The 26652-nt window shown below is 37.0% G+C and overlaps 1 protein-coding gene across 1 annotated transcript; it reads right to left on the minus strand.

The window, feature by feature from the left end:
• Window positions 1–26652, minus strand: PLRG1 (pleiotropic regulator 1). Its single transcript, XM_069105587.1, has 15 exons — window positions 26496–26652; window positions 22296–22402; window positions 19770–19912; window positions 19067–19120; window positions 15255–15348; window positions 11284–11374; window positions 8456–8557; window positions 6923–7015; window positions 6011–6160; window positions 5804–5905; window positions 5416–5518; window positions 4136–4244; window positions 1712–1851; window positions 801–994; window positions 1–214 (listed from the first exon to the last, which is right to left on the minus strand). The coding sequence occupies exons 1-15, from the start codon at window positions 26502–26504 to the stop codon at window positions 155–157; spliced, it is 1551 nt and encodes a 516-aa protein (XP_068961688.1). The 5' UTR covers window positions 26505–26652; the 3' UTR covers window positions 1–154.

Consider the following 26652-nt stretch of genomic DNA (forward strand, 5'->3'; position numbering starts at 1 on the left):
CCAAGAAAAAAGGGAGTTTATTGTAAAATGTGATGAAGCAGTAATGACTTCTGCTGAATTTCTGCTTTACAGTCCTATATAGAGCACAATGTAAGTGAATGTATTTATAAAAGCCAAAATAAAACAATGGCCCAATTATGTACATGTTGCCACTTTAAAATCTTTTTCTCTTGATAATTTCTGGTTTCCAGCTGACCGGATGAGTTTCTTCCGTCTGAAAAAGTAAATTGTTTTAAAAAATTAGATTAAAATTTGACTATGGAAATAATGTAATAAAGATTCAATCTGCTGACTGAAGTAAAGTCTTTGTTTCAACTAAACTATTTTACATTTCAAGTTTGGTCTTTTAGATGGAACTACTGTTTTTAAAGGATAAACTGAAGACATCAGATGTTGATCCCAATTTTACCAATTATTTATTATAAGCCTATAGTGCATAGGACGATAGAGGAGAATCAAATATAAGGCACTATTAAGTTTTCAAATGGACATTATATCCTATGATAGCATAGATCTCTACAGTTTAAAGATATCACTGATAATTTTTGGTAGTAGCCAATCTGTTTACATGAAGAACTGTGTCAAGATTTCCCACCAATAACCAAACAATCAGGAAATGGGCCAAATAATTGAAATGAAATCAGTACCAGAAAAATCTAAACAGAAACTATTCAAAATGGTCACTTTCATGCTATGAGAATTTTTCCATTTTGTTATTACCAAAATTTTAAAACTGGAAAATATATATTGATATTACATGATGTTGTGATTTAAGCATAAATGATCATTTAAAAACATACCGCTGAATCATCTTCTCTGTATACTTTAATGGTTTTATCAGCTTCTGCGGTCAGTAATCGACTTTCAGACTGGTCAAATGCACATGCAAATATTCCTGATTCACTGTCCAACGATCCAGGCTGCACAGCTGCATGTACTCTTTGAAAATTATATCCAGTTCTCCAGTCCCAGAGATGCATAGTGCCATTATCCGCTTGAAGCCAAAGAGAAAAGTGACAAATTATGATGATGATGTCGTTAGGCAGTTATGCAAATAGAAAAGCACCTGTCACAAAATATTAATCTCTTTACTTCTTTACTCGTGCCCAGTTCAGGAATCCTTAAATCACTGGACATGAACCAACTTTTCATCTCGCTCCATAAATATTTAGTCCAGTGTCCTGGATCTTGAAACGATCTAGCTCTCTACAGAGCTAACAATCTTAGAACTAAACCTGTTGGTGAAACAACTGACCAATCCATTTTCACTGCTAAGTATGTGTAAAATTTTCTTGAAAGGCAACACATACCTTATCAGGCATTAAAGAAATTCTTCATTGTTATTTAAACTATAGTATATCAACTATATTGGTCTATAAATTAGAAAAGGCTTTGCATATGGGCCCTGGAGATCCTGTAGGGCCCTGCTATCTGAGACCTGTCTCCTTATGTTTAGAGAGGCTTATCAAACAAGGGGCCACTTAATGACTAATATTGTTTTAGCTATAGCAACTCATAAAACTATCTAGTGAGATGAGTAACATGTCATATAGGTTGGTGGAGTGAGTACCCTACTAATGACATCACAAGTCTTTTGAAACACTAAGGTGTTTATTTTTTAATAACTCACTAAAATAATGATACCATAACCATGAGAACCTCTTTAGAAGTTTACAGATAACAGAAAATATAAAGAAAAGTCTTATTTTACCTCCAGACACCAGCACCCCATCCGAATTCACAGCCAGTGTATTAATTATAGCATTATGACCAGAAAGGTTTTGAATGAAGTTTCCATCAGGGAATTTCCACTGTTTAATATTATCTGGAGAACCAGATGCAAATGTGTAACTGAAAAAAGATTAAGGCATGTAAGAAAGAAAGGAAAATACTAGTCTATAAAATCACATACCTTGTTTGATTTAGTATGTCAGGTTAATATCAGGTAGCCTGCTATATACATAGTTATATATCTATGTATCTACAGTTGCCTTTATTCATGAAGTATATTTTCTTACAGAACAAATGAGTCAAATTGTCAAGACCCTGAAATTATATTTAAAGCAAATGTGGCAAATAATTTATATTATAAATTAATTTTCAGTCCTGAGAGCTTACAGTTTTCCTTCCCTACTATTTAGAACAAAAGAAACCCTATATTACACCAGAGCAATAGGTGGCACAAATAGTTATCTCTGTACAACTGGCAGAGGAGTTTTCAATTCTGTTTGGTTTCATTTTCGGGAAGGGGTGGGGGAAGGAGAGAGACAAAAATGACAGAGGCTCTGAAGCTAAGGGTATATCTTTGGTTAAAATACTGCTAGCTGTAATACTCTGTTTTTCCTCTTCAGGAAGTTTTCTTTTTATCTTCAAATGCCATTTTCAGTGTTGCTACTACTATTGTTTCCTCATGTTTATTTTCTCTGCCCTGAGGTCATGAGGCTGTCAAAGACAAAAATCTCTATCTGCTACAGTTATAAGCGGTTTTCAGTGTTGAATACAGTATCACAGAGGCAATGACAACCTAATAAATTCTATGATTAAAAAAATAGTATAAAAATGAAACAACAAATAAAATATAGAAATAAATTTCATAAATATGTAATAAAAATATATTTTTGGCTACAAAGCCTTCAGAAGTCAAATCTCTATGGCATTCAATGACCAAAGAAGTGAACGAATTAGTACATAATGATCAACTTTAGAAAATAAAAATCTGTCCAACTAGCTGTTAGTGCTTACAGAACAAAGGAGTCAAATTAAATTTAAGAAGTCTGAAAGAAAATACAGCTAGAAACAAAAATAAGGAATAAATTCCACAATTGGCACTTAAATGGTTGATACAAGTTCTTTCCTTTAGAGCAGCTTTTAATGGGAAGAGGGTACTGGGCACTTGAAATGTGGGAGCAGGGAAAAGATATAGGAATGGCAGATTGGGATGAGTGAGGAAGACAAATGTCACTTACTTCACAATTTTGCTTAGGGCCAGCCCTGGTAACAATCTCACCACCTACTGTAATCACAATAAACCAACACTGCCAATGAATGCCAATCAGATTTACTGCAGAAACAATAGCAATATAATTTTCTTTATTCTTTCCTGTAACTGACTGGGTCTAATCTTGGAAGTAAAGACATTTTTAAAACTTCTAATAAAAGTTATTTCTCAGTCTCTTTTGAAGTTATCCATAAGTATTGGAAATACGTTGAGAATTATTTTATTTTACTTAAAAATAGTTCTAACTTTGAGTTAGGTAGCATTAGCTGAATATACCAGTTTCTCTTATGCTATAAATCGGCTCTGGATTCTCCTCCCCTCCCTACCAATAAAGTGTGAAAACTACACTGATGATTCAAAATGGTTGCTAATGGGGGTGGCCAGGTAGCACAGCAAGTAAGAGCACCGGCTCCAGTGTTGAGAAGACCTGGAGATCAAATCCCGGGCTCAGACACTTAGCACCCACCCAGAAACACCTGGCTGTGTAACCTTGAGCAAGTTACTTAACCCCAGTTGCTTAGGGCCGTCCAGGTGGCTCAGCGAGTAAGAGCACCGGCTCCAGTGTCGGGATGACCTGGATCAAATCCGGGCTCAGATACTCAGCACCACACCCAGAAATAACTGGCCATGTAACCTTGAGCAAGTTACTTAACCCCAATTGCTTATTAAAAAAAAATGGTTGCTAATATCACAAAACATTATTTAATAAAAAATTAAATTTATTTTATAACTATCTTTAGAGTTTTACAGAATTTACACATATCAGAATTTTTAAATTCTGGCCATCATAAGGATAGCCTTGGATTTTCTCTTAGTCTATAATGTATCTGTGTACATCAGCTTCTGTCAAAATAAAGGTCACTCTCAATTAAGGGGACAATATTAAAATGAACACTAGGCAATTAATTCCTTTTTTGAGATGTAGAACTTAATTAAAATATTAATTATATAATTCTTTACTATAGAAGGGAAGAACAAAAACTGAAAATGAAAGACTTCAGTCTACAAATGGAATGGTATTAAAAATGATAGCAGATGAAAAATCTAGGGTGAATGCTGAGAGCATACTCCTGTGGATCTTGTAGTATACAGTCTTTTTGAAAAAGAAACATAGTTCACACAGCATGATAAACTTACTGTCTTGGATGCAAAACCACTGCTCTAACTGATTTTTTATGGTTCGTTAGCGTGACACGTGTTTTTCCCGCCACTAAGTCCCATAATCGTATGGTAGTATCGTGGCTTCCTACAATTAAAATGAATATAGAAGTTAAATATATGAATTGTAAATACTATCACATCAAGTGTCATACAGACACATACATGCAAAAGAACCTAAATAAATAAATGACTTACTGATTATGAATTTAAGAAGAACTTCCCTAATGATCCTAGTAGTGACTTTAGCCCAGGATAAGCTATACTACTCTCTCTCAAACACTGAATTCTTAAATAAGTAGCATTATTATGACATTATTATTGATGAGAGAAGGAGCAAAATGAATGTCGGAAAAGGAGTTTATGAATCTAACTTAATGGAACACACACAAAAAAAGCATTTTTGGAATTCTATTTTGTAACACATAACAACTACTAAGAGCCACACAGTATAATTTTTTCCATGAAGGATACGATTTATACATATTCATAACAAAAACATGAAATTTGCATTGTTTTTTTACTATTTCACTTGTGCAGGGAAATACAAAGTATGCAAATTAGAAATGAGGTGAATTTGAATGAGTATTTCTTAAGAACATGAAGATAAATAAAAAAAATTAGCCTGTATTCTCAAAAGCAATGATGGCATAAACAAAAGCATCAGTAAGCAAAAAGAAACTAAACTGCTTCTCTATCTGCCATACATCAGTAACCTAGACCTTTTTAGCCTGATTTGTAACAGAGACACAAATAATATCAACATTTGACAACAAGATATGAACCCTATCATACTTTCGGTTTGGGAGTTTTGGAGTTAAAAACTGAACCATTACTAAGCATGTTTCCAAAAATCAATTCCTCACAATAATAGGAAAAGGAATTTATTCATCTTAGTTTCTATTATCACCTGACTTTAAGTCTGACAACAACTTGAAATGCACAACACTGATGACCTGTTACAAAAAATTACAAATCAGGATTCATAGTTAAAAGAAAATATTTTGGGCATCTAGGTGGCAAAGTGAATAGAGCACCAGCCCTGGGGTCAGGAGGACCTGAGTTCAAATCCAGCCTCAGACACTCAATATTTACTAGCCATGTGACCTTGGGCGAGTCACTTAACCCCAACTGCCCTGCCTTCCCCCCTCCAAAAAGAAAAAAAAAAAGCAATCAGATGGAAGCAAACGTTTCACTAACATATGGATAACCATTTAAAATGTAATGAAGGTTGTCAGTTTAGGAAATGTCTACCAGACCTGTAATGATCTGAGGTTCTGCAGCTTGACACTTTACTGTAGCCACTGCATTCGTATGCCCTGCCAACGTGTGTACGCTGGCTTTTGTCCTCACGTCCCATATCTATGAAGGTATAAAAATGTTTAAAACATGGAATAAAGGAGGTTTCTACTTTTAATTTCTTTTACTGGGTGAATTATATAGAAGAATCTTGAGATTATTTATTATATACCATGGACACAGGTATGCTGGAACAAGATATCATGGAGAATTTTGCAAATGTGAAAAGGAAAATCTAGTATAAATAATCAGGAAAACAGTTTTCTAATATCCTACGAGGCAAGTAACTTTCACATAGTACTAGATAAAATCTATGTACAGATAAACATATAACATTGTTCTACTTACTCGTGCAGTGGAATCTCTACTACAAGTCACAAGCACATCAATTGTTGGGTGTAAATCCAAACCATACACTGCACTTAGATGGCCATGATAATGTCTGATAACCTAATCAAAAAAACAAACACTGAATCATATCACAGTATTTAAAGGAATCCTTTAGCAAAACTGTGGAGATATAAACATGCTTTAAGAGCTCAAGCTAAAATTTACCTTATTGTATTCAAGATCCCAGCACTTCACCTGTTTATCTTCTCCACAGGAGAAGAGGTATGGACTTCTTGCACTTACTATCACCCCTCGAACAGTGCTAATATGTCCAGTCAATGAAAGTTTTAATTTGCCACTAGCCAGGTCCCAGATCTACATTCAAAGGGGAGAAAATCCAAAAACGAATATTCAGAAGGTCATAAAAGTTTTCACCCAAATCTTATGAATGTATCATTCTAGAACTCCAACAGTAAACAGCGAAAAAATTTTCTACGTATTTTTTTAAGACAAAGATTAAACCCAAGCAATTACGTAGTATCAGATTAAAGACTCCAGAAGCAAACAAAGAAAACAAAACCCACTAATAATAAAATGATATATTAAGATAACAACCAAGAGTAAAAAAAAATACCCTGGCCCATAAAACTAGCACCATGAACGTCAATTGTCCAACCACTATGTATGTTCACTTCCACTAATAAACATACCCCTTACACACCCACACAAACACTCACTGCTTCTTGCCTTACCAAGTTACAAACAGAAAAGAAAGAATGATGTTTCAATAATCTCCTTTACCAAGCTATTTATGCTAATCCTCTGTAGATACAAAATCAAATCAAACCCAGGGCATTTATTAAGACCATTTATTAAGACTAGCCAAGATGAAAAGAAAGTCACTGGGAATTAGAAGACAAAGTATTTGGTGTATAGATAGGTTATTGCTCAAATGCTAGTATTTATTCACATACATTCATAGATTGGTAGGCATTCTATACTGTAGCAGAGAACAAAACTCTCCACACATGAATATAGTTGGAAGGAACCTGTTTTAGCATATACAGTTTAATTTAGTAAAACACAAGGAAACACCAAAGTTAAAAAAAAAGTTCAAGTTTTTAAATCATGGTTTACCTTTATAGTCCTATCAGCAGAACCAGTAACAAACCACTGATTCCCAGGTTCTACTGCAATACATCTGACCCAGCCTAGATGTCCACTGATGACCTTTAAGAACAAAATAAAAGTATGCATAATTGAGATAAAATTCTGTTTTTTCAACTTTAATTAACCTCATCATTTTCCATAATGCTTTCTTCCATAATGTGTATAATTTATTATCTGAACATGTCTTTTCAATATTATGAATTTATTAACAAAGAATAACTGAAAATGAAATAGTCTTTAAATCTCCATAGTCTATAACTACCATTTCCTAATTTCAATTTGTCCAGATTTCACAGCTAATAAAACTTTTACTTTAGAGAAAAAAGCAAAAGAAAATCATGACATTAAAAACAAACAACTTTTCCACAAAGTTTTTTTTGGAGGGGGGAAGGTAGGGTAATTGGGGTTAAATGACTTGCCCATGGTCACACAGCTAGTTTTTGTGTTAAGTGTCTGAGGCCAAATTTGAACTCAGGTCCTCCTGACTCCAGGGCCAGTGCTCTATTCACTGTGCCACCTAGCCGCCCCAAAATGGAACTCATTATTTGTGTTTTTGCTTTTTGGAAGGCAATTGGCGTTAAGTGACTTGCCCAAAGTCACACAGCTAGTTTTTGTGTTAAGTGTCTGAGGCCGGATTTGAACTCAGGTCCTCCTGACTCCAGGGCTGGTGCTCTATTCACTGTGCCACCTACCTGCCTTACAAAGTTTTTTTTTAATAATTAAAGAAAGCTTTCCCTCTAGGCTTTATTCACAAGCAGTAAGTAAGCATTTATCATAAAATTTGCAATTAAAAGGTCTACAGGGAAATGTTTCAATGGCTAAACTGAAGGTCCCAGTGGCTTCTTAAAAGTTACATTCTAGGAGCAGCTAGGTAGCACAGTGAATAGAGCACCAGCCCTGGAGTCAGGAGCACATGAGTTAAAATCCGGCCTCAGACACTTAACACTCACTAGCCGTGTGACCTTGGGCTAGTCACTTAACCCCAACTATCTTGCCTTCCTCCTTCCAAAAGAGGAAAAGAAAGTTACATTTTACTAAGCAATATGTAGATTTAAAAAAATTATCAAGAAAGTTTCCTGCTGTGACCATCTACTTTAGTAAGAGAATTTGCTGTTATTACTGCCATTGTTCTTCAGTCATTTCAGTTATATCTGAATCTGTGACCCCATTTGTAGTATTCTCGCAAAGATACTGGAGTGATTTGCCATTTCCTTCTCCGGCTGAATTTATAGATGAGAAAACTAAGGCCAACAGGGTTAGATGACTTGAGCAAGGTTACACAGCTATTAAGTGTCTGAATCCAGTTTTGAACTCGGGTCTTTGTGACTCCAGGCCCAGCACTCTATCTACCACACTACATAGCTATACTAGTAAGAGAATTTAAGCTAAATTCTTAATGATAAACTGGCAATGTAAAGAAAACTTTCACTTCACAAAATCACTAGTAAAAGAGAAAATTATGTATTGCTTACATAGGCTAATAATGGCTTTTAAACTCACTCTATATAGCTTCCATGGTGGATGCCACTGTGGTTTAGGCATTGTAGGTGCCTTTTTGGCCATCACTGCAGCATTCTTGGTGCCACCAGCTTCCATCATAGCCTGGATGTTGAACACAAGATTTATAATATTATTACTTCATATTTCAGAGGTTTCACATTATTTTTGTTAAGGGTGACCACAGGAGGACAGGACTGAGAGGCAGAAAACCTGGGATCTATCCAGTCCCCTTCCCCCCATTCAGTGTCTCTTCCCTATATAACCTTTGGCAAATTATTTCTCCTGTAATTTCTACTTAATTTCCTCATTTTGGGCTTGTATTAGATGATCCACAATCCTTTCTAACTTTAACACTCCATGAAATAAAAAATTAGATGGAATGATTTCCAAAAGGTAGTAAGTAAATGGAATTCACTGCCATCGGTAGACAACTTTCCTTGGCTTAAGTAGCAGATCAAAGATTAAAATTTGAAACAGGTTTACTGTGCAATCAGGAAAACAATCAGCAGTGTTAATAACACAGCACAATATGTTATAAAGACATTTTACTTAATGAAATCATACGTCAAAAAGCTATTTTTCCAACCATCTATAAAATTCTTATACAATACTAAAAATTAATTTCAATTTTGCTATTCTAAACTGTATTTTCAAAATTAATAATTGAAACTGTTGTTAGCTAATCTTTAGTAAACCAAGCAAACCTAAAGATCAAATTTTGAAAACTAAAAAGCAACTGAAACTGATGTTTCCAGGAACTTGGATTCATACAAAAATCATACTGACATACTATAATGATAATTGAGTATGTAGCCTAAAGGTTAATACCTAAATTTCTTTAATCATCTAATTCAAAATTTAAATGCCTGCCTTTCAAAAGGGAGCATCAGATATTAATATGTGAAACTCATATTCTCAGAAGGAAGCAGCAGAAGATTAAGCAGAAAAACCTGGAATTCCTATGATAAGGAAGGAGCCACAATGTTATAGGCCTAACCTATGGTAGTTGAATTCCTTGTCACTGGAAAAACAGATTATGATAAATAAGACAAAGTCACCCTTGAAGGAAGATGTCAGCTAGAAGAGCACAATCTAATCTATATATATATATATATGCTCATAGAACCCACCAATATGATCTTAAAAAATGTTTCATGGGTTGTCACGGCCAAGAAACTCAATAGGAGCTAGCCTGTTAATGATATGCCTCCCTGTACTTAAGCCAGGTAGTTCTTTATATGGCAGAAAAAATTCTATGGTCTAAACTAGCAGTGGGGAACCTAAGGCCTTGAGGCCACATGTGGCCCTCTTGGTCCTCAAGTGCAGTCCTTTGAATCCAAACTTGGAAGTTGGTGCATTTGAGGACCTGGAGGGCCACATGTGGCCTGGAGGTCCCAGATTCCCCATCTCCGGTCTAAAAATTATCTATGACACATATACACACAGAGTATGTGTATGTAAATACCAAAAATGTGCATAAGAATAGCTGTAATGCAAATGAATACAGTGCTAATACACCTTAATAAACTTTTTATGCTGGAGATTTTTCTATTAAGATTATGGTTCAAACACACCAAAATGACTATCAAATTTACCTCCCCCCTTTTCCATAACTATTAATATACTTTTAAAGGTACTTAGTAAAAAACAGAGGGAGCACAGAGTAGTGGATAATGAGCCAGCTTTGGGAAGACTTGGGCTCAGGTTGTACATTTGTAACTTGATGTCAGGGTGACTCTGGGAAAAGCATTTCACTTCTCACTGCCCCCAGGCAACTTTTTAAGCATATAAATTACAGAATAGTCTCCAATCTATATAAGTAAAGGGAGTTTTGGGACTGGGAAATCCTATTATGTATCTTCACCTGGTAATTATAAGTTTTTTAAATATAAGGTTCACAAAAACAGGAATTTGAATCCTGGGATACACTGGCAGCTAATTCAAACTGGCATTTACTTTAACATTACCAAAAGGAATTTCGTAAGATCATAGATTTCAAGCTGAAGTTCACTTATCTAACGCTTTACTCAAGGGCACTCAGGTATATTCAAACCTAGATCCTTCAAAATCTAAATCCAGTATTTTTTCCACTACAGTATCCTCCATTCTACTTTTCTATTTCTTAACTACTACAAATAAGATTTGTAATCAAAGAGAAATGAAAAGGCAAGTACCAGAGGACTATCTTTGATACAATGACAGAACATTGCAGCTAGAAGGACACTTACATAGCTAACCACCTCTCATTTTATATATAAGAAATTAACTAGGATGAAGTGGGGGAAAAGTTTAATATAGTACCATGAGAGACAAACTGTTTAATTCCATGCCTTACTATAATTCAATGCTGGACATACTTTTTAGGAAGGACAAGAATAAACTGGAACATGCTCTAAAGAGGAAAACCAGGATACCAAAAGGACAAAAGACAATGCTTTATCAAGATGTTTAGCTTAGAGAAAAAACAATTATAGGTTGATCTGATAGCAATCTTTTGAATATCTGAAGGACTGTCCAAAGGGCAGAATTAAGAGCAATGAATGCAAGTTTCAGACATAGAGATTTTGGTTGGAGATAAGGGATAACCTCACAACAAGAGGGCTGTTGTCCAAAAGCAAAATGGTTAACCTAAGAAGGTACTAGGTTTCCACTCACTACTTCTCATTCCTCAAGGAGAGACTAAAAGACTATTTGTCTAGAGATGTTGTAGAGGGGACTCCTGATCAGGAACTGGTTAAACTTTATGGAATCTGAAATTCCACCAAATTCTGAAATTATGTGATTCTATAAATGACTTATCCAGGAGTTTTTGAATTAGAAAAACTTACCATAGCTAACCCAGGTGGCTGTGAACGTTCGGGAAGTCCAGCATGTCGGTAAATATCACCTACGCCAGCTGAAGTGCGGTTTGTGTCTATCCTGAAGAGAAACATTTTAAATATTAAATTTACTTGATTTCTAAATAAATATGTCATTGTAAAATATTATAGGAAGTACACCATTACTGTTACTTCTTATCCTGAGAAAGAAGATCATAGAATTTAAGGTTGGAATAAATTTAAGAAGTGTTCTAGTCTAATCCTGTCATTTCACAAATTAGGAAAACTGAAGCTTAGAGAAGTTAAATAAATGGCTTATCTGAGGATTACACAAGTAGTAAATTAAGGGGGTGGAACAGGGACTAGAAACTAGAAACTCAAATTCCAAATATATCCCACTATCCAATGTATCATGTTGACATGTTCCTTTTTTTTTTCAAATGCTTTATTAACTTCTGATTTACATCATTCATTTCTGCCAGATTATGAGTTACATATTTTCTCCCCGTTTTTCCCCTACCCACCGCCCCAAGATAGCAGTCCCACAGGATATCCCCTCCTCCAGTCTGCTCTTTCCCATATCTTCTCCCATACCCCTTTAGACTTTTCCAGTAGGGTATGGTGGATCTCTATGCCCCAGTGCCTGTATATCTTATTTCCCAATTACATGTAAAATAGTATTGATAATAGTATACATTTATATTTTTAAACATTTGATTTTAAAACTTTGAATTAAAGATTCATTTCCTTCCTCTCTTGTCACCCACCCTTACTGGGAAGATAAGCAGTTCAGTATAGGTTGTAGCTAATGCAAAACATTAACATAGCAGATATATTGTAAAAGATTGACTATATTTCCTATCCTACCTCTCACTTGTTCTATTCTCTACTTTGATCTCATCCCTTTTCAAAAGTGGGTGCTTCCAACTTCCCTGCCCCCTCAACCTGCCCTCCCTTCCATCATCCCCCCTCTCATCGCCTTCCCCCCACTCTCCTGTAGGGTGAGATACCCTATTTAGTGTGTATGTCATTCCCTTCCCGAGACAAATTCAATGAGAATAAGGTTGACCCATTCCCTTTTGCCTTCCTATTCTTCCCCTCCATTGTAACATTTTCCCTTGCCTCTTCTATTTGATAGTTTATTCCATTCTGTCTCTCCCCATCTCCTCTCATTATATTCCTCTCTCAACTCTTAATTTCAACTTTTAAGTATTTAAGTGCCCACCAGAAATTATACACTAGAGCCCCCTTAAACCTGCTAGAGGGGACCCCTGCTGGGTTCCTTGGAAACCACCTAATAGGCTCCAATAGTAAAGAAATGTTTCAACTGTGTTGCTAAAAAAACATGCCACAGATTCCCAGGGATTCAGGTCTGTTTATGTTTGTATCCAAGGCTTTGCTAAGGAACTATGGCTTCTCTTCGCTCCAGAAGAAATAATACTAAGGCTTTGTTTCAATAGGAATAATACTGAGAATGCTTTGCTTCAATGGGAATAATACTGAGATGCTTTGCTTCAATAAGAATAATACTGAGAATGTTTTGCTTAAATAGAAACAATGCTAAAGACATTGCACCCCTTAGAAACATATTCTGTTGCTAGCAATCACATTGTCTATAAAATTATGTCTAACAGAAAGTTTGGGGCTGTCTTTCGGTCAACAGGCAGTTCTGGCTGGTTAATAAACACTCCTATCAAATTATAATTGGCCTAGCTGTCCTGTTATATCTCGGGTGTCCATTACAGTATCATCCCTTCCTATTAAATTGGTCCTGTGCCCTCTATCTATGTATACCTGTAAACATATAGACACATTCACATATGGATTCATACTCCTGTATACCCTCCGATATAGACATACACACATTTCTATTCCCTTCAACTATTTTCACACTGATAAAAGTTTCATCAGTGACAATTATCATTTTTCCATGTAGGAATGTAAATAGTTCAAATTTGATAAGTTCCTTATGATTTCTTTTCCCTGTTTAGCTTTCTCATGCTTCTTTTGCTTCTTGTATCTGAATGTCAAATTTTCTATTCAACTCTGCTTTTTTCAGCAAGAATGCTTGAAAGTCCTCCATTCCACTGAATGACCATATTTTCCCCTGAAACTTGATACTCAGTTTTGCTGGGTAGGTAATTCTTGGTTTTAATCCCCTTTGGACCCTCAGTGTAGAAGCTGCCAGATCCTGAGTTATCCTGATTGTGTTTCTACAATATTCAAATTGTTTCTTCCTGGCTGCTTGTAATATTCTCTCCTTGATCTGGGAATTTCAGAACCTGGCTATAATATTCCTAAGAGTTTTATTTTTGGCATCTTTTTCAGGAGGTGATCAGTAGATTCTTTCAACCTCTCTTTTGCCCTCTGGTTGTAAAACATCAGGGCAATTTCCCTTGAGAATTTCTTGAAGGATGATTTCTAGGTTCTTTCTTTGATCATGGCTTTCAGGTAGTCCAATAATTTTTAAATTATCTCTCTTGAATCTATTTTCCAGGTCAGTGGTTTTTCCAATGAGATATTTTATACTGCCTTCTATTCTTTCATTTGTTTGAATCTGTTTAACAGCATCTTGATTTCTCATAAAGTCATTAGCTTCCATTTGCTCCAATCTAATTCTGAAGAAATGATTCTCCTTGGTGAGCTTTTGAGATTCTTTTTCTATCTGGCAAATTCAGCTTTTTAAGGCATTCTTCTCCTCATTGCCTTTTTGAGCCTCTTTTGCCATTTCAGTTAGTCTATTTTTTAAGGTGTGATTTTCCTCAGTCAGGCTGCTGACTCTCATTTCATAATTTTTTGGCATCGTTCTCATTTCTCTTCCCAATTTTTCCTCCACTTCTCTTATCTTCTTCCTAAGGTCTTCTATGGCCTGTAACCAGCTTGTATTTTTCTTGGAAGCTTTTGGTGCAGGAGTTCTGACTTCACTGTCTTTCTTCTGTTCCATGCTTTGATCGTTTTTGTCCCCAAAATAGAAATCTAATGTTGGATTGCTTTGTTTGGTTTGCTTCCTTTGCCTGCTCATTTTGCCACTCAATTACTTGACTTTTGGGCTTTTTGCCACAGGAGGACTCTGCCACCAGACAGGGTAGCGTCATTCCAAATGCTGGGGTTTTCTCAGCTGCTGGAGGTATTAGTTGGGTGCCCTCTCTGAAGCCTCCACACGCTTTGACAAGCTTGTCACACACCCCGGGACCTCCACCCTAGACTGCAATCCAGATCCAAGCAGGTTAAAGCAAGAGCCATTATCCCTCAGACTGGTTGCTTGGTCCCCCTACACTCTGCAGGCCAGGAGATGAAGGTGCCACATGGCTGCACCACAGCCCTAAGCGGCTTCTCGCCCTGGAGGCAAAAGCTGATGCACTCCCAAGTACTGGGTCCAAAGTCCACACTGCACTGACCTCTCACTTTGTCCTTAGCATCTGTGTGTTCATAATTCTGGACCGCCACAGCTGTTAGTGATCTGGAGTCCCTCCAGCTGGTGGTTGGTCAGGCCCGCTCTGTGACTGGGCTCGGCTCCCAGATCTCTGTGCTGGCCAATTCCTGCCAGCCTGCCGGGCTGTCCTCAATAGGAGGTTAGCTTCTCTGTGTCATTTTGTGGGTTCTGTAGCTCCAAAGTTTGTTTAGAGTTCCCTTTTACATGAATTTGAGGTGGCGGGAGCCGGAGGTATGCTGAGGTCCTGTTTCTACTCCATCATCTTGTCTCCACCCTCCCCAAATAAATAACTGTTAAATGAGCTAAAATATTCTTGTAGGGGAGAAGTGGTATACACAAAAATACTATTAGCAAACAACTTTGAGGGACTATGTTAATGAAAATTGAAAAACTAGGTTTATTGATGATGTGTCAGCATGGTACACTGGACAGAGGGATGGATTTGGAATTTGTATTTCTAGCTTCAAGTTGCAGTTTTACTCCCTTACTACCTCGGTAATCCTCAGATAAGTCATTACAAAGAGTAAAAAATAAACTCTCTTCATACCTGGACTGTGATGGAGGTAGAGCCACAGCTAAAGACTGTGCAGCAGATTCACTCGGCATTCTCTGAATTTTAGTATCTGCAGTCAAAGCCACACCTTTAATAGGGAAAGTTTAATTAAAAGTAAAATAAGATTTTGCTAATGGCTCTTAATTAGTAACATTGATAACAAGTAGTTAAAGAAATAGTCAAGTTTATCACAACAGAACTTTTAAGATCTAGAAAATCTTAAAACAAAAATAAAAAAAATCTTAAGGTAAATTGTTTACCGAGTGTAGATTTTAGAGGATATACACCAACAAAATAAAGCATTAAGGAAAAAAACAGCAGTGTATCCTTTGAAAACTTCTATATAGTACAAAGCAAGCTTTAGAGTAACTCACAAGAAAGATGCTAATTACTCCTTTCCAACACTATTAACATAACCCATGACCAAGGGCCCTGTCATGGTACATAACCAATGTCTTGGTAACTTCCTCATTTCTCATAGGTTTAGCATTTCTTTGTGATTTCTTTGACTATTCTATAAACCTAGCCCCATTATCTCTAGCTAATTCTAGTCCTGCATCACCAACTGACTACTGTACAACTCCAAAAGAATGATGTCCTACAAGCTTTTCAAACTCAAAATGTCTAAAGCAAAACTTGTTATCTTTTCCTCAAAACCCTCCCTCTACCCTTCTTAATTTTCTTATTTCTGTGAAGGAGATTCAGATTGGAACCACTGTTCCAGTCATCCAGGACTGCAAATGTAGCATTATCTGACTCTTCACTCTACCTCACCCTTTTTTTTTTTTTTAAGCAATCAGGGTTAAGTAACTTGCTCAAGGTTACACGGCCAGTTATTTCTGGGTGTGGTGCTAAGTATCTGAGCCCGGATTCGATCGTCAGGTCATCCTAACACTGGAGCCAGTGCTCTTACTCGCTGAGCCACCTGGCCGCCCCTCCTACTTTTTCAATTAGTTATTAATGCTAAGTCTTGTCTATTCTATCTCTACAATATCTCTCTTATCTCTCCTCCTCACTCTAGTTCAGGCTCTCATCTCCTCTAGGCTAGACTGTTTCAATAGCCTCCAAATTGGTCTTCCTTTATCCAACCTCTCTCCACTTCAATTCATCTTTCACACAGCTGACAAAGTGGCAACTGATATTCTGACCACATCACTTCACTGCTTAAGAAACTCTTTCTTGTCTCTTGGATAAAATAAGAACTCCTGTTTGGCTTTTAAATCTTTTCACAATTTGGCTCCAGCCTATCTTTCCAAACTTATTGAGCACATTATTCTCTTTCATGTACTTTATGTTCTAGCCAAACAGGTCTATTTGTGCTTTCCTACTTACAGAACATTGCACTGCATGTCTCTTTCTCTGCTCAGGCCATCCCCTTCATATCTGGAGTGTTGACCCTCTTTCATCTCCACTATGCAGAATCTCTACCTTTTGTCAAAGCTCAGATCAAGTGCCACCTTCTACAGCAAGCCTATCTTGATACCCTAAGTATTTCCCCTCAGAAACTATTTTGTATTTATTAGGCATCTAATTTTGTATCTAATTTTCTGAATGTTATTTCCCCCCAACAGAAGACAAGATTCTTTGGAACAGAGACTTATCTGTGTATCCCCAGCACCTAGCACACAGTAGATGCTGATAAATGAATTAAGTAAAAAGATTCAAATGTTCTTCACACAAGCCTATTCCCTAAGAAATTACTTTTATTTATAAAGAAAAGTTATGAGCATCAACATGTACCATAACACCTACACACCGCAGTAAACAAAGGTTTGTTTTACCTCTCCATATTCTAAATTTTAACCACTAAAAAGTCATTAAAAATTTAATAATTCTTTTTTCCCAACCACCAGAGTACTTCTCCCTGCCCCTTCAATATATAATTTTCTAATTCATTCATCCAATTGAAATACTATCTGAAGAAGAGATTTAAAAAGTACAAGATATAATTCTTGCTGTACATAAGCAGATGTTCTCTCTGGAGAGAAAATATGTACAGAAATTTTCCCTGCTACTATTAAGTAATTAAGTGTTACTTAAGTAATAATCAAAAGACTATATATGATTAAGCACTAAAATAAATGAGAAAAACAAGGCCAAATGAACCCAGAGAATTGGAAAATGACCATGAGCAGCTGTGAGGAAACCCAAAGATTATATAGGCTTTATGATGTTACAAAGCATAGACGTAAGGGACCTATGAGATCTGCTAGTACAACACTCATTTCACAGCTGAAGAAACAGATTCAAGTAAATTAAATGACTTCACCAACTTCAAACAATGTGGCAAAGTCAGGATCTGAATCCAATTCTTTCTAATACAGCACCTTGGACCTTACAAGAAGGGTAGGATTTAGGCAGATAGGGAAATGGTATGGACAAAAGCTTGAAATTGGGCAAAGGCACAGCATATTTACAGGAGACTCAACTGGGTGGAACAAAAGAATAACAGTGGAGAGCAACAGAAGACTGGGCTGGGTAAAGAGCCTAAGACTAGTGGAAAGCAGCTTTTGAATGCCAGCCTGAGAAGGTTGGAAAGTCTCCAAACTACAGAACCCAACTGCTCTGCAGAATGAGAACAGTTGCTACTGAGAAAATTCTGATGCTACCAATACTGAGTCCTCTACAATAATAAATATAAAATTATTGTTAAAATAATTGTGGCATGTAGCATTTTTTCCAACATGAAAATTTGTTTAGCTTCTTATTTTCTGCCACCAACACCAGAGTCCCTGTCTAGGAGCCAGTGTCCTTCCCCTCTCTTATTCCAGCACACCAACCAACATTTCAGAGAGAGACAATGAAGGAAGTCACGGACCTTTCCTTTTCCCAAATTGACTCCCACTGTCCAGTTGCCACCAGATCCAATGCCACCCACTATCAGCTGCATAAACCGCCCCCTCCCCGCCAGTGGAGGTATCTTAGAGCTCTACTACATTCTGGTCCATGACCCTAATTTTCCTTTTGGTTGAGAATCATCTACCCTGCCATTGGTCCCCAAGGTCTTCAGGATCTTGACATTAGCTCTGATATTTCCCCTACCAGAACCTAAAATGACTAGGTTTTTCTACTTGCCATGAATTGAACATGAACACGAGTCCTTCTCTATGTGCTGACTCCTGCGACCAAAATGTGAACTCCTTGAGAGCATAGGACATAGAGCATAGGACATCTCAAGTTTTTCCTTGTATTCCTAGTACTCAACACAGTGCTTTGCACATAGCAAGGGCTTAATAAGTGCTTTTCCATTCCAGTCCACCTCTTTATACTTCCAAACTTGACCCTACCTCTCTCACAAAACTGATATTTATGAGTTCTATCAATATATTTCAATTACAAGTATCCAATGGCCAAACTGATTTGGAAAATGTAGCTATACCGACATTGCCACAATCATGCAAACAGCTATATGAAAATGACATACTTCAAATCTTAAAAGAATCTGTGTTCTTACCTATAGTGATACTCAACAAAACAATGTAAACTGCAATCCGTTCACCACAATCCTATTCAACTCTTGCCAGACCCACATGTTATTAAATTAGGGATGGACTGATATTAGACGTGTGATTTCACAGGTACAGGTAACTCCCAGAAGAGAAAACTCCCTTTACCAAGGCTGATCAGCATCTTTTCTATGACTTCAGGGAGTTTCAGGGAGTTACCTAGAGCAACTAAGGGGTGAAGTGACTTTCCCAGGTTCACAGAACCTGCATGTGGTAGGTGTGAGAATGAAACACAGTTCTTCTTGGCACTAACGGAAGCTTTCTATCCAAAATAACATAAATATTTAATAGTTAACTCACCAGGTCCTGGTGGATATGGATGTGTGCCAGTTACTAAATATTCAAGTTCTTGTCCTAAAAGGAAAAGGTATTTGTCATTTAATGAAATTAATAACAATATATCTTTAGTGCATCTTCAAGGGACTGGGTTCCCATTTAGTTTGCAAGTTATGTTAAATACTCTGCCCCAGAAGGATACTTACAATTTTTCCTTATTTGGGGGAATGAGGGAGGCAATAACCACATATACAAGTGTCATGTTCTGCAGCTTATATGCACATTTATTATATAAAACTGGAGACTTGTACCTTTACCAAGCAATGTAGAGCTCTCATGGCACCTCAGTGTTCCTGTCTTTATTAGAACTCTCCCTGAAGTGATTCACGTGCTAGTAGTCTTACTTTATTCTTCTTATCTGCAGCCAGGTTGGCTTCCTCAATGTCTACAACACTTTCCTATCCTTCTTTAAGAAGTCATCTTTTTATCACTTACCCTGGAGATAGAAGTGAGTTACTCCCAAAAAATTCTACTCTACCTTCCCTGTGGTTAACAAGATTTCTACTTTTTTGCCACTAAATTTGCTGAGTACTACTTGTCTCTTAATGGCTATATCCAGGAAGAGGCTAACCAGACTAAGTTTCACATTTATTTTTTATTCACAGGCTTCATTAAAACAACTCTCACAAATAGTCTAAAAGCTTTTATAAATGAATGACACACTAACCTTGATTGGCAGGATACTGTTTATGCCCATATGCATCCACTGCATTCTGAGCGCCTTTCTCTCTAAGATTTTCTTTCAAAATAGGCATGTGTAACACAGGACCATACTCTGTATGAAGTTTGACGGCCATTTTTAGCTTGTGACTATTAAAAGAAAACACATGACACTTATTTTCAGTTATTTTATCAAAAATATTCAATAACTCAGTTTCCCTTTTATCAACTACCTCGCAACATCTTATCTTGAAGTTATTTATCCAAGTTGCTAAATATTTAAATGAAACAGATTTGTAATCTTTGTAACCTTTCTTATACATTCATATACATTTCCAGGTTCCTCTACTAAACTCCTAGTGTGAAGCTTCATCACTGTATAAAAATGACTCTAGGTCCCTGGGCTATACCAGGAGAGTGTAAACCCTGATAAGTTCTTAGATTGCAGATGTACAATTAGTCACATATCAGCTAATTGTACACCTACAATCTAAGAACCAGTCTAAGTTAAGAGGAGCACAACATCAGGGTTTATTAACATATTCCATACACTTTAAGGAGGGCTCTCTGGAAATTCACCTCATCACTTTCCATCTAGTTGCTTTTCTAGACTTTATGACCTCCAGAAACTCATCATTCTACAAAGATGAAATCAAATCAGAAACTCTAACCTTCTCAAATCATCTCCCTCTCCATCTATAGGACATCATCATGCCCAAATCTGCCTTTCCACTGCTATTTTTTTTTTTACTTTTTGTAGAGGGGAAGGCAGGGCAAATGGGGTTAAGTGACTTGCCCAAGGTCACACAGCTAGTAAGTGTTAAGTGTCTGAGGCCGGATTTGAACTCAGGCCCTCCTGACTCCAGGGCTGGTACTCTATCACTGCATGCCACCTAGCCAATAAGATTTTTATTATTTATTCTATATGTTTATTTGGTCATTTGGATCTGTTGATGGTCATTAAGTTTAAGATTAATTTTTTGAAGTTTTTCTTCCCTCAAGGCCCATCTCCCATACGAAGCCATCCTTAATTCCTTCTCTCACATATTCCAACCCAATGAAAAGTGATCTTCCATCCTCAAATTTTCGAACAGGACTTTTTCGTATAGACAACTAGGTGGTTTCATGGACAAAGTGTTGTATTTGGAAGCAGAAAGTACTATGTTGAAATCCTTACTTAGAAAGAATTATTAGCTATGTGACCCTAAGCAAGTCACTTAACTGCACTACATGCACTCATTCTTGTTCTCTCTTTCTCCCCTCTCACTCTGAATTTCCTTATCTGCAAAAAAATAGACCAAACCCAGAGTTATTATGTAACTCAAATAAGATAACATATACATAAAGTGGTCTGAAAACCTTAAATAGCTATATAAAGAATGATAATTATTATAATACTATTCTTTATCATTTTCATTTTGTCATATGGTACTACTTGTTTGTATACCTATCTCTTCCTATTACAATGTGAATTGTAATCTTTTTTGTACCCCTAGAACAGTTTCTTGCCCATGTTTAAGTGCTTAATAAATGCTTATTGAAGTGACACTTTATTCATATGGCTACAAAATCCTTCATACATGCAAAAGCAAATGTAAAAAGTTGTTACCTGATTCAAAGATTAACAGATTATCTTGTAAACTTAAAAATTTTTTAAATTCAACACATTTCCCTAAATCTAAAAAAAGATTATAAGTATCAAAATAACACAATAAACTTTGATGCTATTAAACTGGAGAATGAGGAAGGAAAGGAAGTCTGCAGTCTGATTTTTAGGGAAAATGAGCTATTTAATTTGGAGCTCCAATACTTAATATAAATAATGCACAAATGAATTCAAGAGAGATTTGCAGTGTTTTTTAAAAGAAAAAAAAAAACAAAAGCAGAGAAAAAGAACACAGAATGCAATAAAGGAGGTCAGAGAGATTAATGGGAAAAAACCCAATTCTTTCCAAAAGTCTGATATTAACCAAGAATGGAAGATAAGGTGATTAAAATAACTTTTGCTCAGCAGAATTCTGAAAGCAAATACATAAAATATCATAAAATGAAAAAGTCAGATTGTGTTCATGAGATTCTTAGAATTTATGATATGATACAACAGTGTAATCTTTTCTTTAATGTTATAGGGAAGATAAAGTATGAGATCAGCTTAAGTTTTGCCATATAAAACTTAGTCTTTTATTGCTATCCAGTAAATCTCATTATATTTAGTCAAGTGATATTGTCCCTCTTTCAAGAAGAAATGGAATAAATTACACCAATAATGAGATTCCATTAACTCTCTGGTCAGACCCCACCCAACCTTGTGAGGGTCACTCTCAGTCCCATTGACCCCCCTACTGTTTTGAAGGGCATATTAACTATGAGCCCCTCCACCATGATTGTCTTTGTCTTTGGTCTAAGAGAGACAGCCAAATGACCATTCTTTTATTAATAATCTTCTGGCCTTATTAATGAAATGATTAAATTACCCAGAAAAAAAAATGGTATGAGTTTAAATACTGTGTTAACAGAAAAAAGTTATAGTTACCTCTCTTCATCCAACTGTACTGGCTTTGCATTATCAGCCACAAACATGTCATGGGTCCTCTTCAGTGATCTGAACACAAGCGTGTGCACAGAATGTTTCTGTACTTCCTACAAAGAAAAACATTTAATATGTTATATAACAAATTACCAACAGGAAGAGCCAAAACAGAAAGACTAAAACAAATTTTCAAAATATCAGAGTGGAAAATTAAATAAATCAATCTTCAGAAAGAAAGAATAATTCCTCCCAAACTGGCAATCTAATACTAGATTTATACTTACTTCTGACTTCAGATTAACTCTGAAAATTGCTTTGTTTTAGAAAATGGAATGGTCTCTAGGATGTACCTCTAATCTATCTTGACTGACTTACTCATTATATTTCTCCTTGCATAGAAGTGAATTAAATGTTCATTAGAGTCATGCTTGTCTATTTCATATTCATATCTGTTTCATATAGTCTGTGACCATTCCAGTAGCTATATAAAGAATGATAATAATTATTATAATACTGTTCTTTATCATTTTCATTTTGTCATATATACTACTTGTCACTTAACTGCACTACATACACTCATTCTCGTTCTCTTTCTCCCCTCTCACTCTGAATTTCCTTATTTGCAAAAAAATTGACCAAACCCAGAGTTATTGTGTAACTCAAATAAGATAACATATACATAAATAAAATAATTCTTTAATGGAATGCCATATGTAATCTTTTTTGTACCCCTAGAATAGCTTCTTGCCCATGTTTAAGTGCTTAATAAATGCTTGTTAAAATGACACTTTATTCTAAGGTTTAATACACTTCTAAACTTATAATCCAATAAAGCAACACAAAAATTTAAAAACAGATATATGAACTAAGAGAGTATAACTGTGTGAAGCCATCCTGGAGCTATTCCTACGTAATTCAATAGGTTCTGATGCAGTACAATATAATAAATGATTTTCATGATTATCTCAAGTCAGCAAGAAAAAAGTTAAATTCTGTTGGTAGTATAATAAAGTTTCAGTTTAAAGAACAAGGGTAATGTGTAATATATTTTAGGAAGATTTGCATCCAATATACTAATGTTTAAAAGGGTAAGTGTCCATTATCTGGAAAACAGCTATGTCAGGGGGAAAAAAACACAACAGACATTACTATATAGATTAGTTACTTGAAAGCATATTCAATACTTGGTATTTATTTTTAATAATATTTTATTTCCCCCAATTATATGTAGAAACATTAGTTGTTTTTTGGTTTTGTTTTGAAGTTTTGAGTTCCTAATTCTATCCCTTCCTCCTCCTGGAGATAGTAAGCAATCAGATACAGGTTTTACATGTAATGTTTGGCATTTGTCAAAAGGTATTTAAACACAGAAGTAATGAAAGGATACTATGGCATGGCGTTATATAATGTTGATTCAGTGTATATAGCTTCCTATAGTGTGATTAAACTCTTATTAATTGAACATTTAAAGGGTAATATTTATTACCCTATCAAAATCTAAACAAGAGGTAGGCTGAGGAAATGAGAAAGGGGGATCAACAGAGTGAGAAAGATTTTTTTAAGCTGCCTGCAATAAGCAAGTATTGGCATCAGAGAGGAAGCTAAATGTTACAGTGGTTAGTCAGTAAGTTCTGAGTCCCAACCCTGTCTCAAACTCTTACTGCCTGTGTGATGTTGAGGGTTTCCTCAGGTTCCTCACTGATAAAATGAATATAAACAAGAGCACCTATCTTATAGGGTTATGGTGAGCATCAGATGAGACGATATATGTAAAGGGTTGTGCAAACATTAAAGAGCTATGTAAATGCTAAGTATTATTTGAGGCACTCATATGGCAAAAGCAAAAAGTGACAACAGAAAACTATACCGAACAAGGTTAACCTGCTATACAAACGGATCAAAGTCCAAATCCATGTCATTTTCACCAGTATCCTGCTAAGAGGAGTAAAGGGACATATGTCTTCTAAATTGTTGACATCACTATATCCTTTCGATACCACTGATAGCAGTAATTTCCTTCAAATGTGGCAATGTAGGCATTTAATATTTGTTAAACTGAACTGAACTAGTAGAGCTCTGCTTACAATCTGAAGCTAATTAGTTTTCTCAGAATTTACATTTGATTGCAAACTGGTTTCATAATATTGTAAAATAACTAAATTTTCTCTCAGTCTAATTTTAGGGGAAATAGTCGGCAGGGAACAAATTCCTTGAAAAATTGTTTATTTACAGAAATACAGATTTGGTAGTTAATGGTAAATATTATCCCAATTGTTAGATATAGTTATAAAAAAGAAGACCTGGTAGTCAATGACATATCACAGACAAAATGGGAAGGCAATAATTTTATACTGCAAAACTAATGTGGAAGTAACTGATGATGATGGAACAACTCAAAGAAATAACAGAAATGTTACTGGTAGAATTGAACCCCCAATTTTTTTTTTTAAAGCAATCGGGGTTAAGTAACTTGCTCAAGGTTACATGGCCAGGTGTTTCTAGGTGGGTGCTAAGTGTCTGAGCCCTGGATTCGATCTCCAGGTTTTCTCAACACTGAAGCCGGTGCTCTTACTCGCTGTGCTACCTGGCCGCCCGAACCCCAAATTTCTAATGAATAACTTGTAACTGTGTTAGTTTTTCTCTTGATTTTAAAGTTTCACTCTGAAAATACTGTAAATAATACTATCACATTTACTATGTTATTACAGATTATTATTTATCACATGTAGTGGGAAAGTTTTATATGATGAAACTGTAGCCACAGATGGGTAGCAAAAATAATTTTTAAAAATTAAGTTTTAACAGAGCTTGCAATAACAAATTCTAAATAAATATTCTTGAAATCAGTGTGTGGATGGCTACATGAAAGGTAATTTTTAGATATTCCAGAGATTAAAGTTTAATTATATACCTAAGAACCACAGCAAGTGACACCAGAGAGGTACAAAACTAATTGCACTGCACAAATATGGCATAAATTGTAGAACCATTAAACTCTAAGGACCACTTTATGAAATTCTATTCCAAGCCCCAAATGAAAAACATCTTGTGTGAGGGCTCATTGGCAGACTCTATAAATTAAATGCCTTCTCTAATTCATTCTTTTACTACTGACTACCTACAGCACATCACAAACAACAAGGTATCAGGATAGCATCCCCAGCACTAGTGCTAAAAGATTGCAAGGAGAAGGAAAGTTAATCTTCCTTCAAAAACGGCCTCTCTGGGTAGGAGCTCTGCACTGCAGTTTCCAGGAATGGACCTATTATATAAAGATTCTCCTGGCTCAGGGAAGTCAATCCAGCTCCCTTTACAGCTGACAGTAAAGCAGCATTTATCTTATGAATGGGGAGAGGACGGGGAGACTGTCAATCCAGCCCCTTTTATATTAAGCAGGTCCTAGTAATGCAACTATGCCAAGGATATAGGAGACTTGTAACTATTTAACACTGAAGTTGGGTAACCAAACGTGGCAGAGACAAGACAGAGGGATGGAGCGATGCAATGACACTTCCTACAAAAGGAGCGACCGGGCACAAGCAAACCTCCCTAGCAGTAGGACAATCGCCGACGCCACTCACCATGCCCACCGGCAGACTACCAAAGGGGCAGAGAGCTCGGAGGAGGAAGAGAGGCGGCTGCCTCCGGGCAAGGGAGATCGGTTTAGGAAATCAGAGGGATGAAGGCAGGGGGCAAGGGTGGGCAGGTGTAGCAGGGGTCACAAGCCGATCCCTGCAGGCCAGCGATCACCGAGGAAGCGCAGCATCTTCCAAAGAGGACGGGACCGCGCGGCTGGGGTGGGCCCCGGGTAGCTGCGCCGCCTCGTTCTCCAGCCGAAGGAAAGAGCTCGGCTCGAAGCACCCAACAAGCAGCCACGCCCCGGGAGGGAGGGAGCCCGTGGGAGCCCCTGGAGCTCAGGCCCTGCGCTCGGGGAGAGGGGGGAGGGGAGAGGTCTGAAGGAGCCGTACATGCCCACTCCTCCAGCCTCGCGGGCCCGCGGGGTGGGGCGGGGGGGGGGGGGGGGGGGGGGCGGTGCGGGCCTGGGTCACGGCCTCCGCTCACTTTCAGACCAAACCCCGGCTTCCTGAGAGCCTAAGCGAGCAGTGGCGGCGGACAAACCGCCGGCTGAAGCTTCAGCTGCCGGGCGGGACCCTCGCGCGCCCAGAGGCCGGCGGCTCTCTCTTATGCACACCCGTCACTCACCTCCACCATGACGCCGACCACGCGGCCCGCCCGCGAACTGAGAACGAAACAACCGAAGTCCAGCTAGAGCTCCCGCCACCACAGCTAGGCAGCTGCTTCCGGAGTCCGGAGGCGCCGGCGCCGGAGGTGACGCAAGGGAAGCGCATGCCCAGTGAGT

The sequence above is a fragment of the Petaurus breviceps genome, unplaced genomic scaffold (genome assembly GCF_028583685.1).
Source record: "Petaurus breviceps papuanus isolate PSGF00001 unplaced genomic scaffold, PetGlider_PUasm1.0 76, whole genome shotgun sequence".
Lineage (NCBI taxonomy): Eukaryota > Metazoa > Chordata > Mammalia > Diprotodontia > Petauridae > Petaurus > Petaurus breviceps.